The 15,718-nt window shown below is 52.4% G+C and overlaps 1 protein-coding gene across 1 annotated transcript in view; it reads left to right on the top strand.

Moving 5' to 3' along the window:
- Rspo4 (R-spondin 4) overlaps positions 1-11,095 on the top strand; it is a 30,090-nt gene extending 18,995 nt beyond the window's left edge. Inside the window, exons 2-5 of the mRNA XM_052181713.1 lie at positions 5,890-6,078; positions 6,673-6,813; positions 7,871-8,056; positions 10,986-11,095. Coding sequence (XP_052037673.1) covers positions 5,890-6,078; positions 6,673-6,813; positions 7,871-8,056; positions 10,986-11,095 — 626 coding nt within the window. The remainder of the gene's footprint in view (positions 1-5,889; positions 6,079-6,672; positions 6,814-7,870; positions 8,057-10,985) is intronic.
- The last annotated feature ends 4,623 nt before the right edge of the window (positions 11,096-15,718 follow it).

Here is a 15,718-nt window from a genome sequence, read left to right on the forward strand (position 1 = left end):
ACCACATACCGTACCACACAAACAACACACCACATTCACTCTCTCTGTGTCTCTCTCATGTACGTGCACACACACACCACCCATACACACCACATACCACACCACACAAACAACACATACACTCACACACAACATACAAAATACAACACTCACACACACACACAAAACAACACACACTCCTATTGAGTTAAGTAAAAGGAAAAGCCCAAGAGAGTTTCTGTTGGGACACAGGCCTGATCTGGACCAGTGGTCGCTAAGGTCAAGGATACATGGAGGATCTATCTGCTTAAGCCAAAGTGTACATGGCTCCACATGTGCCTCAAAAGTCAGGTGAGTTGAGGGCTAGCCTTTGCTAGAAAAGAGGCCAGTGCCCACCGGCGGCCACTTTACCCCGGGGAAGACCCATGCACCACCCCACCACTGTCCTTAGCCACCGAGCACAGTCCTGACCACCAGCCCTCATCCAAAGTCACTTTCCAAGGTTTGTCTAAGTGGCCCGGCTGAGCCAGGACCGGAAGGCACGTGCCTGGCGGCCGGCTCCTTTGCTCAGGAAAAGGAAACTGTAACAAGAAAGACACTGAAATGTCAAGTGCCCAGTGTGCTCATTTCAGACGTGGACCCAAACTAACCACTTCCTGAGCCTCACCGGGACTTTGATGCAGTCAGGTTTAAAAACCATTGTGCTTGGATCTTTCTGGAGCGGCACTGTCCAAACTCCAGTAGTCATAACTTTTCATTCATAAAGTGAGCACTGGTGTTCCTACACCCATGACCTTGAGGGGACACCACTGTTCTGTCTAATGATAGAGATGTGATGAAGTCCAACTATGACAATTCAAAAGATGCCATTACAGCCTAGAAACACTAGAGGGCACTCTAGCCGAATGCTGGGTCAAGAATGTAGTCAGAGTCAGAAACCCCACTTCTCTCTGTCTGTCTCTCTGTCTCTCTCTCTCCTTCCCTCCCTCCCCCCTCTCTCTCCCTCCTTTCTCTACTTCCTTCCTCTCTCTGTCTCTCTCTCTCTGTCTCTCTCTCCCTCCTCTCTTTCTCCCTCCTCTCTCTCTCCTCTCTCCCCCTCTCCTCTTCTCCCTCCCCCCTCTCTCTCCCCCTCTCTCCTTCTCCCTCACCCCTCTCTCTCCCTCTCTCTCCTTCTCCCTCACCCCCCTCTCTCTCCCCCCCTCCTCACCCCAGGGGAAGGATCCTCTGGGTTCTTTTGCCTTCAGCGTGTTCACTCAGTAACTTCCAAAGGGTGCCTCAGCTCTAAGAGGGTTTCCTTAGATTTGAGACTTTGTTTTTCCCTTGAGGAAGTCCCTGCCCTTGTAGTCTCAGGGTCTCCAGTGAAACTACAAGTGTCAGGCCGAGAGATCTGTAAGTTCTCCTGGCACTAGGAACAGTTTTGCCCTGAGCAGGTCTCTGGGTACTTTTGTCTTCTCAGACATTATTTTTGTGGTGCCTGCCACTCCTGCTCTGTTGAACGCTGTGGAGGCCAGGTCACGGCTTCATCGCCTGCTGCTGGTCGAAACAGCCCTGCACTGGCCTGGGTTAGACATGTGACCACTTCACAGAGCAAGGGGGCCTAGAAAACGACCTGTCTGAGACAAATATGTTAAAACTCAGTGGTCCCTTCCTGAGGACAAGGGGAGTGAATGATGGAGGTGAGTAGCCCAGGGCTACAGTAGCTGGGTCTCCACTGCTCCCAAACCCCCTCCTACAGACTGTGTTTCCTTCCCTACCTGTTGCCTAATCTTGAGGGCAGGATGGTGTTGGGCAGGGGATCTGGAGGAAAAGGGAAGAAGGAATATATCCCTATGAAACGAGAGATGGCTCAGTGGTGAAGATCATTGGCCACTGTTTTAGGGGACTCTGGTTCAGCTCCCAGCACTGACGTGGCAGACTCACAATATATCTGTATAACTGTAGCTCCAGGAGACTCAGTGCCCTCTTCTGACCTCAGTGAACACTAGGCATGCACACGGCGCACGGACATACATACCTACAGGCAAAACAGTCATACACACAAATTATAATCTGTCTTTTTAAAAATGTAGTGCTCCCCTATTCCGGTGCACCAGAGAAGCTAAATTCTTTCTTTCTTTAAATGGATTTTATCGCAAACTGTTTCAGTCTATACTAAAAAAAATTTAAAAATGAATATAATAAACATTCATTATATATTCATCACATATATGTGTAGTATATACACATTCATATATGTACACTTGTGCCATGTGTGCCTGTGTGTGTGAGCGTGTGGAAGCCAAATGTCAACCCTGAGTGTCTTCCACAGTCACTCTCTACTGGTGTGTGTGTGTGTGTGTGTGTGTGTGTGTGTGTGTGAGTCAGAGCTCTCTCGTGGCTGTCTTGTCCTGCCCGGCTGGCAAGCCCGTGTCTCTGCCTCCCTGGCACTGGGATTACAACCACACTCTACACTGACTGCTGGCTTCTGTACGGCTGCTGAAAGTGAGAACTCGGTTCCTCCCGCCATCTTCCCACCCACCACCCTCATCGGCCACTTTGACCCAATCTCCCCATGTCCACATTTGCTTCAGATTAAATAGGATAAATACGAGTGAGGTCTCTCTCCTTTCCCAGCTCCCCCACCCCCACCTCTGCCCCAGAGGTGCCCCCATCCCAAATTAAGCGTGCGTGTACCCCTTAGATGTCTCACTCCTCAGATACCTCATGTACAGGCAACACTACCAATCATGGTTGTGCTGTTGAACTTGATACAGATGGCGTCTTCTGCATGACTCACCACACAGCCTGCTCTTTCTCCTCCATGTTGGCTTTGAGCTGCATCCACAATCATAACTAACTCTGCCTCAGCCATTTATCGTGGGCCTGCTGTGTGTGTGGTGTATGGCTGTGGCGTATGACTACCCCACCGCGTGTTTATCCATTCTTCCCGCAGTGGGTTCTCTTTTGTGACTGTGTGCTGTTAAACCACCCTGCAGTAAACATCTCTGTCAGGGTCTCTTGGCACAGATACACAAGGGTTTCTTAGCCCTGCGGTTTCCCAGGCGAGGTCTGCTGACAAGTGGTGGCCAGTCACCTGGTAGAAAAGCAGATTGTCGGGCTTTATCCTGGACCTCCTGTGACGATCTAAATCTGAAGTGTTTCTCAGCTTGGTGATTTGAAAGCTGTTCCACAGCTAGAGAAACTATAGAGGCTGTCGGACGGCTAGGAGATGGGGCCAGCCTGGTAGAAGTCTGTCACTAAAAGTAGCCTTTGAAGATTTTCCTTAGTCCAACTTCCTGTCTCCCTCCTGTGCTTCCTGGCCCACTGGGATGGGAACAGCCACTGCCACATGCTGTCACAGCCATGAATGCTCTGCTCCACCGTGATTTCTCTGCCATCATGGATGGAACTGGTTTGAGACTTTGGCCTGAGGTAAACCTCCTTTAGAGTTGTCGGCTATTGTGGGATAGAGGAGCAACCCCCCACAATCACCATTGGCATCTAAGAAGTTCTCTTAATCTCAACTTAGATAAAACCAGACCCTTGGCTTCAACACAGAAAAGCATTTCGGGACAATCTAGTATGAAGTGGAGCTGGAGTTTATTAAAAAATAGAAAGGCACTCAGGGAAAGAATATGACTCCCAAGAGCACTGGGGAGGGAAGCTTCTCAAAGAAGAGTCACACTGAAGTGTCCTAATGGTGATGATATAAAAGGACTTTGGGAGCTTGTGTGTGTGTGTGTGTGTGTGTGTGTGTGCTTCTATTACCTTCCATTTTGTCCTTCTAGACAGGGTCTCTCACAGAACCTGGAGCTCACCATTGGCTAGGCCGGCCAGCCATCAAGCTCCTGGAATCTGCCTGTCTCCGCCACTCGGTGCTGAAGTTACATGGCTTTTCTGTGGGTGCTGCAGATCTGAGTCAGGTTCTCCTGCTTTCAAAGCTAGTGCTCTTGTCCCTTAAACTATCTCCCTAGTCTCTGCTCAGAGGGCTCATGAGGTCCCCGACTCTCCCATATTTCTGGTCCCTTTTTTGATCATTGAGATTCCGGGGTGTCTCTTGGTTGGAGTTATAACTGGTAAAGTAAAACCACAAGCCACCGGGGCTGAACAAGGAGTTCTAGAAAATTTCAGGTTTCCATCTGGAAGGAGAGAAGGCCTCAAGTCAACACGGCTGACTGAGATTAATGCTTCTCGCCTGGTGAGTCTTCAGCTAGACCCCAGAGAGAGAGATTCCTTCCCCTTCTCCGTCCCCATATTTTTTTTCCATCCTCCTTCAAATCAATGTGGAGCTAACCAATCACACAGCCATTCTGTAGTGGCTCAGATGCTGAACTACTGGGCGTGAGAAGGCATGCCTTCAAAACCACTAGATGCTGTTAGGTTTTTCTCCAGGGCTCACGCACCTAGCAGAAGGAAGGATTCTCTCTAATTCCTGTCTGTCCTTGGTGTTCTCTGCACTGTGCACTGAATGAGTGGGAGGACCTGGCTCTGTCTGGCTCTGGTGATGTGGCTCCGTTTCTCTAGTCCGGGGCCCTCTCATGGCCTCATACTTTTGGAGGCCTCAGTCCCACTGCATATTCTTTTCCTGGGAAAAGAGCATCGAAGGCACTGGCACCCTTGCGTGGTACCCAGGGGGTGTCAGAGGGTGCACATGTGCTACAGTGTGACCCTTTGAGGGCCACCCACGTCAGTCAGCTCCTTGGGTGTAAGCAACAGAAACAGGTGACGAGGTGGGAGGCTCTCAGGTTTCTAAGTTGGGAGATAGGAGAGAGGGACAGAAACCAAACAAGTCTAAACAGAGACCACACAATCCCATGTGTCCCTCACTGTGTACTGGGCTCTGATACCATCCAGACCTTGAGAAGACTGCCCTCTGCTGACTAGAGGAAGGGTGGCCCCTGGTTTCTACTCTAGGGAGGTACCTCACGTACCAGAGGCACCTCAGTGGGGAAAATACACACTAAGGGAACGGGAGGGCTGGGAGCTGGAGGGCCAAGGGTGTCCTCTTGTGGGGAGCCATGGGCTCAGGTGTGCCAGGCAACCAGCTCGCTCAGTATCCCAGCTTGAAGAGATGTAAATGTAGAACGATTTAATGCCTTCTGGGCAACCTCCGTATCTTTCTTAGCGACTCCTGCAAGAGTGAAGCCTGCTTAATGATTCCAACTCTTCCCACATCCTGACCCTGTGGTCTGTATGTCGCCTCTCTTCCGGCCTGGGTCCTCCATGGGTTCCCTCGGGGCGAGTTTCTCACACTGGCTGTGAAGTCTGGTGGGCTTCCTGCTGTCCCACTCTTCAGGACCCCTTTCTGCTCAGAGAGGCACAAGGAGAGATGGGTGGCAGAGCTGGGGTGTGAAAACCAGTATCCCACGTGATTTGGCAGAGATCTCCATGAGAGACTTGGCATAGAGCATCCAGCCCCACTACTGAGCGTTGCTCCCCTCTCCCCAGCTCTGCAGCTTCCTCCCTCCTCCCACCTCCCTCCTCCCACTTCCCTCCTCCCTACTCCTTCCTCTTGACTCCCTGAAACTGATGGTAAGAGTGGGAATGGAGTATTGTTCAGAAACTGAGAAAGAGGGTGATGACCCCACCCATCCCTATGCAACACACACACACACACACACACACACTAATGCTTTAGTAAAGAGGAAATATGCTTATAACAGAAAAGTCCAGGTAACAGTGGGTGAGCAAAGAACACATTGATTTCCCTCATATCAGTGGCCTATAGATGCTTACTTTTATGTCCCTCTGGCCAGATTTTGATCGTGTGATATCTAATAGTCAGGGATGCTGGGAAATGTAGTCTTCTGTTGTATCCAGCTAACAGCCCAGTGAGTCCATCTAAGTAGCTCACATGTGTAATCTCTCTCTCTCTCTCTCTCTCTCTCTCTCTCTCTCTCTCTCTCACTCACTCACCTGGTCTGGCTGCAGCAGGCACTGGTCTGGGGGGCAACTGCACGGGCTGTGTCATATGCTCGGAGGAGAACGGCTGTTCCACCTGCCAGCAGAGGCTCTTCCTCTTCATCCGCCGCGAAGGCATCCGTCAGTACGGCAAGTGTGTGCATGACTGCCCCCTCGGCTTCTTCGGGATCCGTGGCCAGGAGGCCAACAGGTGCAAGAGTACGTATCTCTGCCAGTGTCGGAGCTGCCCTGTGTCCCACCCTCTCCCCAAATATACCCTGGAAGGAAGCAGAGCCGTGTCCAAGCCCCAGGTTTGCTAGTTCTCGCTGTCCCTGAAGCCCTAGGCTAGGTAGACACCTCTCTGATTCCATCAGCTCTAAGAAGACACCATCAGGCCTCAGCACAAACAGGGCAAGGAACCTTTACTTGGACCTGGGTTCTGTATGGCCTCTAGCAGGTTCCTCACCTCCTCTGGGTCTAGCTCAAGTAGGACAAGTAGTCCTAACCCTTTCCTCCATTTTCACTGTGACCTATTAACCCCTGAGTCTCATGGGTAACAGGGGAGGGAGCCTAACTCCCAGCCCAGATTTGCTATGTGATGCTCATTGTATCACTTCCTGTGCCCAACCGCAGCCGAGATGAGGAAGGAGAGCTCCTCAGATGGAGCCCGGTGAAGCCTGCGCTGCTGGCGGGTATCCTGACCTGACCCCAGCGCTCCAGAGCTTGGGGCTACGCAGAGACCTTCCCAGTCAGGCAGAGCTATGGGGCCCCATCACAGGCAGCTCACTTATGTTGTCCCTGGCTCTGTTGCAGAATGCGGGGCCACATGCGAGAGCTGTTTCAGCCAGGACTTCTGTATCCGCTGCAAAAGGCGGTTTCACCTGTACAAAGGGAAATGCCTGCCCACCTGTCCACCGGGCACCTTGACCCACCAGAGTACCCGGGAGTGCCAGGGTGAGTGAGGCCCCGGCCACCTGTCCTAGCGTAGGGGAAAGGGCAGGAGGCCTGCAAACTCTCTGTGAAATGTTACGGGGTGATGGGCAGCCCGGCCACACGTTGGTACACAGAGAATCTTCAGGGCTCTGGTGCCACTGTAGCCATCAGGATCGTGGGTCCTGGGCCACCAACTCTGACACTGCTGTTTTTTACCAAGGGTGTGCTCACCAACAAGGCACCAAGGAACAGAGTCACCCCGTAGCCATCTCAAGAAAGTCACTTCATCTGAAGATTTTTATTTTTAAAGTAACTGCACGGGGCTGGGGAAGTGGCTCTGTGAAGAGGGGGCTTGCTGTGCAGGTCTGGGTCACCAGCACCCATGTAAAAGCCAGGCACAGTGGACACTCTCTGTGACTCCAGCAATATGAGAGATAGGTGGATCTCTGGAGGTGGCTAAGATTCTCTCCTTATACATCAGTAGGTGTTCCATCTTGACTGGTCAGAAGAAACCACTGGGGGATGACAGCTTAGCTACCTGAGGTCTGGAGACCTGTTCCCAGCCGTGCTGTGTACACCTGCTCCTGCTCCAGGTCTCAGCACTTAGGACTGCAAGATGGGACATTACTGTCCCCTGGGCTGCGTGTTGCCTCCCGCTCAGGAATGAGTGGAATGTACCTGTAATTCCCTCTGTGGGAGAACTTTCTGTCCTCACAATACTGTGGAAGGAAGCTTTAACCTTCGACGGTTGATCAAGGGCATGCGGCCAAGTTCAAAGCTAGAACCCTGCCTTTGGGGACCTGTTAGCAGGCAGCTACTTGTCTGTCCCCAATTCCCGCACCTTTCTTCTCAAATCCTGCCGGCCAGGAAGGCTCAACTCAGCTCTTACCTCCTCTGTGAAGCCTTCTGCTTCACTGGCAGGAGCCAGCTCTGGCTTCTGGCACAGGCCTCATTGAGTTCTCTGCAGGCTCCTGCAAAGGCAGTTCCCTGCTACCAGCAGACGGAGTTCCTTGCATGTAGAGATGGTATCCTCAGACTGCCAATTGACTCACCGGCCCGTCTCTCCCTTCACCCACAGAAGAGTGTGAGCCGAGCCCTTGGGGCAGCTGGAGTCCCTGCATCCACAATGGAAAGACCTGTGGCTCAGGCTGGGGCCTAGAGACCCGGGTGCGAGAGGCTGGTCCAGCCAAGCAGGAAGAGACAGCGAGTTGCCGAGTGTTATCTGAGTCCAGGAAGTGTCCTATAAAGAGGCCCTGCCCAGGAGGTGAGTGCCAGGCCTGCAGGGTTCCAATAGGAAAGACTCCGGGGAGAGAGACCACACACACACACACACACACACACACACACAATGGATGGCATCTGCAAGGCCACTTGAAAGGCCCCTGCCCGTGAGCTAAGCATCAGCCTGTTGGGTACTTCCAGAGAAGGGTCCCAGACATAGGTAGGAAGACTGGTGTGCATTGTCTAGACCTCTGTACTGTAAGAATAGTCTGCTGTTTCTAGTGGAATCCCCAGGAAGGCCTGAGGAGAGAGGGGGTCTGTGGTCCAGGATGCAGAAAGCCAAGGTTGCCATAGAGATCTGAGTAAAACACTGAAACCATAGACGCGCATGTGCAAAGAGATCTCAGCGGAGGAATCAATGTTGTCAACTATGCAACAGGCAAACGGGCCTGTGGCTATACCACCCCACTAAATACCACAGGGACCCCTTCACCAGGGAAGACCACAGATTTCAGATGGAGACCGCTAAAACCACCAAAGAGAGGCCAACAGCATGGGTCATAAAGTGTGAGAGCGTTGGCATTAACACAGAAAAGCAGTGTTAACCGCGGGAGCATGGTGTGTTAGATCTGCCTTAGTCACTGGTTCCTTTGATCTGCCCCGTGACTGATGTAGATGCGGTTATTATACCACTTTAGGAGATGGAAGGCCAAAGAGCTTGAGGCCCATGCCCTGGGGTCACACAGCCAGGACTAGGTGACCCTAGAAACCGAATGTTATCCAGTAGGCAAAGAAGACTCCAAGGTGTAATCAACAGTGTAAGGACACACAGCTGAGACATGGTAGAGGCGGAATTTGAACCCAGGGATTCTCCCACCACGGACACTACCCACACATACACAATGAGCAGTTGGGACAGAGAGTGGGACCTAGATGAGATGAGACGTCCAGAACTCAAGGAAAGCGCTTTCTCAAATGATGATACCGGGAGCTGTGGCTGCAGACTCTGAGGTGACTGCTGTGGGTGGCATGTGCATAGTATGAGCTCCCACAAACCTGCAGAACCTCCTCGGGTATATGCCTCAGCCCAGTCGCCTTGTCCACCTGGAGTTCTCCCGAGCTCCCCCTCTCAGAGTCATAACATGGACACTCCAGGGCAAAGCCCTGCTCCTTCTGCAGTTGTGTGTGGTGAGTCTGTGGTTTCCAAGGAGAGCAAGGCTGTCTCTGGTGCTGGACCTGGATCCAGATGTTAATGTTGCAGGATGGGTAGATGCCTGGGTGGAGGAGGATAGGTGGATGGGGGCAGGGGGCGTGGCCAGGGAGGTAGTTGTATGAGTGGTTGGGCATATGGGTGGGAGGTGAGAGGCTGAGAGGGTGGGTAAGTAGAAAATTAGATGAGTGGGTGGACGCATGGTCGGGGGATGCACAGGTGAGTGGGTAGGTTGGTGGAAAGGTGGGTAGTTTGGGGAGTCTGTGGCTAGATGGGTAGGAGGGTATATGGGTGGGTGGGAGATTGCCTAGGTGGGTGGGAAGATGTGTGGGTGGGAGGGACTGTGGTGGTGTGAGCAGAGGTAAGCATTGGTAACTAGCAGTCTTCATAGGGGAAGGTTGAAGACACAAAACCTCATCTCTCTCAATCCCAGCCCTCAGAGCTGACAAGGACCCCTCAGGAGGGCAATGCTCTCACGTGTCCCAAGATCCAGTCTTCACCTGTGGCCTGCCCAGTGCCTCCAAAGATTTAGATTTAGTGGGGAGCCCCAAAAGTGCGTAGCCTAGTCTATGGGGTAACACTGAGTTTGCCCTGCAAAGGGACATGCTGAGACCCTGGCTCCTTGCAAAAGCACAGTTGTCCCTGGAGAGATAGAGTGCCCTGTGTGTGGATGTCCCTGAGGGCTGCCATCAGCCCCCCCAGGAGACTTCCTTGAGACATTGAGTGTGTGAAAATGGCTTGGGTGAGGAGACACTTTATAAACTAGAAGTTTAGGGTTGTTCTGGCTCCAAGACGCACCTGTCCTTCCGCCTGTCAATCCGTAAGAGCCGCTAGCAGCTGGGAAGAGGAGTGTCCCGGGAATCAGGGAGATCCGCACAGAGGCTTGCAGGCAGTGAGCATCACTCTGGGGAAGGAAGCACAGCTGGGCAAAGAAGAACTGCTGAGGGAGGCCAGCAGAGGGCCCTGCCAGGGGCCGTTCAGCGCTCCTAAGGACAGCAAGCAGGGATTCTGTCCACACACTCCCGCCATCTGGTCGCCCATCCAGCCTCAGCCCCGATGAGCTTCACTAAAGGGAACTCAGAACTGGCACCAGGAACTCCAGGGCAAGTTAATCATCTGCCCCGCCTTCTCTGAGAAAAGAGACTAATTAGGTGTTCACATTGGACTCCTCTGGGGCTTGTGGGACCCACTGGGGTCTAGATGAGACCAGAGTCTGGGATTTGCAGCCAGCCCTCTGAACTATCCCCCTCCCAGGTGTGGCCAGCCTCTATCCCCTCCTGTCAAATGGGAGAGAAATTGTAACTGTGTGGGTTTACTCTCTGGGACATCCTGCCTACACCAAGCAGCAGCTAAACTTCAGGGTCTCTGCTTACAGGGCTGGGGACTGGGACAAGGAGTTGAGCAGAAGAAAATCTCTAGCAGGAAGCCTTATTAACAGTGAGGTAGTACATGGTGCAGGGGGGGCATACCGACCCCCATGAGGCCATCCTAAGTCCTGACGGATGCTTACCCACGGGTTCCTTCAGGCCTTGTGGGCTGTTTCCCAGCTCCATTCAACTTCAGTCACACCCTCAGGTCAGCGTCCTCCCAGAGCCCTAGGAGCCACCAAGGAGGAACAATTCTGGAACAATTTCACCTACAGGCTCAAACTTAAAACAGGGTGACTCTGAACCCAGCACTCCACTGCTGGGGCCTGCTGGGATTACTTGGGGTTTCCTCATCTCTCAGGACCTCCCTTGACTGGACCTGTGTTCTCTTGCAGAAAGAAATCCCAGGCAGAAGAACAGGAAGGACCGGCGTCAGCGCAAGGACAGGAGGTTGGAGCGCAGGCCACGCCGGCGTGGCCCACAGTCAGTGACCAGCTCACAGTGACCGGCTCCAGCTCTGACCTCTGCCTTCGGCTGGCTGCACTTCCGCCGCGGGCCCCTCCCTCTCCCCTGCCCAGCTCTTTCTCCATATCCTTCACTCTTCCTACCTTCCGTCTGGTCTTCCCTTTAGATTTTATCTCTCCCTTGTTCTCTCGCGCTCGCCTCGTTCTTCATGTCCTTGTTTCTTCTTCGAACCCTTCCTTCTCTCCGTTGGACCTGTTTCTTCAGTTCCTTCCATCTTCCTTTCTGATCTTCACTGTCCACCCCCCAAACAGAGATAGACGTAAGAGAGAAGCTGAGCTTCTGTCCTCCATGTGCCTCTCTGGGCTCCAAAGCAAACCTTTTTTCTAGATCCTTCTGTGACTCCTTACTCCACCTTTGCAAAGTTACAATTTAGAAGGAATCGGTTTGGGTGCAACTTGACAAGTCCTGAGAGCACTGCTTCTAGCCAGAGAGGCAGACCCTGCAGCTGCAATTATGAACCGTTCACACCAGGCCACTCCCTTAGGGCTGATTCTTCAGCCCTCAGCCATTGCCTCTGCAGTGAGGCCACCAGGGACGGGCTCTGGGACCTCCAAAGGCCCAGCCTGACCCCCTTATCAAAGATGGTGGTATAGGAGCCGCGAGGGGCGCTTTGGCTAGACCACAGCCCAGGCCCACCAGCACATCCCCTTGGAAGTGCTGCAACACATCCTCTGATCACCCTCCCACCTCTCCACCCTCATCTCCTATCCCACCCCACTCTGGTCTCCCCTTCATAGTGCCCATGGCCTTTATGCAGCTGACCAGCCTCCCAAGGCCTTTGGAGAGCCATACCCAGGATCAAGTGGAACTGTGATTCCTGTTATTCAATAATCCCAAAGGCTATCGAAGGTAAATGGAGCTTAGAGGTGGTCCCACCCACTTCACCCACCGCCCGGCTACCTGGCCCATCGCACCCGTAGAGACTGCGGTCTAGGGAAGTGATGGGCACTCTGTCTTTGGTCTGCATATCACATCTCTGTGAGGAAGCTCCAGTGTGTTTGGAGAAATAGAGAGAATTGCTGGGTTAGCTGTTGGGGTGACCTCCCACTTACACACCTCCCACACGGATACCCTGAGTGTTCTCTTTCACTGTGATACCCCCCAACTCCAGGTGGGAAGGATACCGGAAAGACCCTTCAAGTAGAACAAACTAAATGGCAAGTCTGTCCTCGCCCCTGCCATTGGCCCAGGAGCTACGACTGTTGCCGGGAGGAGTCTGGGCGTTAGGCCCAAAGATGGCTGGAGATGGATGTGGTATGGGTGCGCGCGCGCGCAAGAGAGAGAGAGAGAGAGAGAGAGAGAGAGAGAGAGAGAGAGAGAGATTGAAGCTGCATGGGTATAATGTCACTCTCTCTGACAGTGACCTTCACGGTCACTGCACACTTGGCAGTGGGGGTCCCCAGCACCATTCCTGACCACTCCTGACCCTGAAGCTGTGCTCCTCCTGAGTGCCCCACTGAGAACAGCTGGATCCCCTGCTTCTCTGCGGAAGTCCACACCTCTGAAATGCCTTCTTGTTGTCTCAAGACTCCCAGATAACTTTTTAAAGATAAAAAGAAAGACACTTGTGAGGACTTCTTGGGCATCAGATAGTGTTAGGAACTACCATGCCTGGGGGTTCACAGTAGCGGACTCTAAACGTCCTGAGGCAGCTTTCACCAGAGTGATCTGGCTGAGAGGAGCCAAGGTTCACAGGGACTGACTGAGGACAGACAGTCTTCCTGCTGCCGTGCTGACCACGTCCTCCTAAGACGGAGGCTTCCACGGCCGCCATCATTGAAGTGCTTGCTTTGCGAGCACAGGACCCGAGTTTGACCTCCAGCACCCACATGAAGAAGCCAGACATAGCGACACGCCCTTGTGTCACAGCACTGGAGAGGCAGAGACACACAGATGCCTGGGTCTTGGTGGCCAGTCAGACTGTCCCAAGAGGCAAGATCCAGGCCAGTAAAGAGCCTTGTTTCAAGAAGTTGGCCAGCACTGGGCAACATCTGAGGTTATCCTGTGGCCTCTACACACTAGTACACAATAGGTGCACACACACACACATATATATGGAGAGAGAGAGAATTTGCCTGAGCTTCAGCCAGAATCAAAAACCAGAAACTCTCAGACTCCTGAATTATGTATAGCCCAGGCCCCAACTTATGATCTACATGGCTTTTTGGAGTCCAGGAGCCTCCAGAAAGAACACAGTCTCACTGACTCAAGGGAATAACCTGGGCTGCTGGTGACCTGGTGTAAGCTCAGCCTGTGAGCAGGTAGCTGGAGTCGGGCCAAGCCATGTATGCCAGTTCTGGACTTCTGTTGCTTCTTGTGATGAATGAAGAGGTAGGGCTGTTCTGTTCCATTGCCTGCATCTGGAAGGTTCTGCCACATGCTGGGCTTTAAGGGGGTTTTCACAGCTTCAGATTTCAGGGTCCCACCCAGACCTATACAATATGAACAAGCTGAGAAATGAATAAGATAAAAGAACTTACTCTAGGATACGTTGGGAGGAAGGGCACCTGGGGTTCCAGGATCTGGATTGAGGGCCACAGGCCCAGCTCTGACCACACAGCTCAAAGGTCTGGGTCTGGATAGATGGAGGAAATACAGATATGTCCTGCCTGGAGTTTCCTGCTAAGAGTCAAACCCCAGAACACTGGAGGCCCTAAATTCCATAGTTGTTTCAGGACAAGAGTGGAAGGTCTTGGGCCTAAACGTCAATGTTTTCAAGTTTAGGGCTATGCCTTCACCGTACACCTCTCCCACCTCCCTGGAAAGAGAAGCCCCGTGTCATCAGGTGCTTCACCAGGCAATGCTCGGGACATTCAGAAATGCTCTACAGTTGGCTGGAGTCACGGAAAAGGCCCAGGAGGTTGTTTGGCCCCTCCTATTCCATTCCTGCGGGGTTGTACCAGGTCACCCGGAGCTGCCTGATGTTCCCATATACAGCCACCAGAGGGAGTCACTCATTCAGGAACTGCCAGCCTGGTCATTGCCCACTCTGCTGAACTTAGGGGCATATTGCTGTCCTGGGGGTGGGGGGGTAGCGAGAGGCTGCCTCCCACTCAGCTGAACAGTGACTTCAGTGGAATGGCCTTCACTGCAGTGCACAATGTCTAGACTCCAGACCCAGCTCCCAAGCCATTCCAAGCCCAGAACATAAACCTGACTCAGAAGACAAAAGAGTCTAACATTCCAGGAGAGCCATGAGTGACCTGCAGACACCAGCCCCAGGTGACGGCCATGAGTGACCTGCAGACACCAGCCCCAGGTGACAGCCATGAGTGGCCTGCAGACACCAGCCCCAGGTGACAGTGAATACCCCAGCTAGTTTCAAGACAATTTCATTCAGACTGTGGGACCCTTCTGACTTGGAAATGTACATTCTAACAATAAAAATAGTGATGGTGGAGATGTTACCCATATTAGTTTAGCACCTAGTGTATGGTACAGATGTTAAGAGCCTTACAGCTGTGTTTCAGTTTGCTTAATCATCCCATCGATAGAGAGTGTAACGAGTCACACTTTCCTGACACACTTTTACATTGTGTATTCACACACACACTCCCCTCAGCCACCTTATAAAGAAACAAACTCATCCAGATCCATCAGCCTCATCCACTCAGTAAAAAAAAAAAAAAAAAAAAAAAAGCATAAGATGTCTACTATGTGCCTCATACTGCAAAATACTGGTTATAAAGATCCAGACCTCCAGTGTGTTCCGTCAGCTCCAATGGTAAAAGGTCTTTTGCAAAGGAGACAAACATTCTTGAAGAAAGTCAAAACATTTGTCCCTAGCCCATTGGCCAGGCCCCAAGAGCCAGACAATGGCAGAAGGCGTGAGGGGGATGTGTGGATGTGTGGAGTCACCCTTTACACAAAGGGCCCAAGGATCAGTTCCCATCCCGACATGGCAGCCTCGGAAACTGCCAGATCTTGGACCACAGGCTCCATCCTGAGGCTGCCGCTCCTGTCCTGGATCTCCATCACCCAGCCCACCCCGCAGCCCTGGGTTTCCGCCCTTCTTCCTCCTTGAGGTGGAACACACGTACCCTGCCCTGCAGTGGGAGAAGCCAGTTGGGCAGCGGCTCCTCCTGCCCCCAGCTTGGAGTCTTCCAGTGAGGGCTCCTGACCCTCAGGACATGAATAAAATGAGCATGACAAACAGGAAACCCAAGGCTCAGAAAGTAGTAGAGTTGGAACATTAAAACAACAACAAACCCCCACCCACCCAACTCTACCCTAGAGGGTTTACATTACCAGCCCCACCCGAGACCTTTACATCTACGGATAAAAACACGATTTAGTTTTATTGCTTTAAAACTTATTGGCTAACACAATTGCTGAACACAGAACCTCCTGCCCTAAATTTATTAGTTAGTCCCCACCGACCTCCTTGGCTATCCGCTGGTGGCAGAGGCCGCTGGTTCTAGCTTCCCTGAGATCTTACGTGGCTGTCTCATGTTTCTCCTTCCAGAGCCCGGGCAAAAGGCCCCTTTTCTTTATCCTGCATCTCCTTTTCCTCCTGAGACCCAGAAGTCCCACCTGTCCCTTCTGTCCAACAATTGGCTCTCCACCTCCTTGACTGATCAAATCAAGAACCAGTTAGGGAAAC

The sequence above is a fragment of the Apodemus sylvaticus genome, chromosome 5 (genome assembly GCF_947179515.1).
Source record: "Apodemus sylvaticus chromosome 5, mApoSyl1.1, whole genome shotgun sequence".
NCBI lineage: Eukaryota > Metazoa > Chordata > Mammalia > Rodentia > Muridae > Apodemus > Apodemus sylvaticus.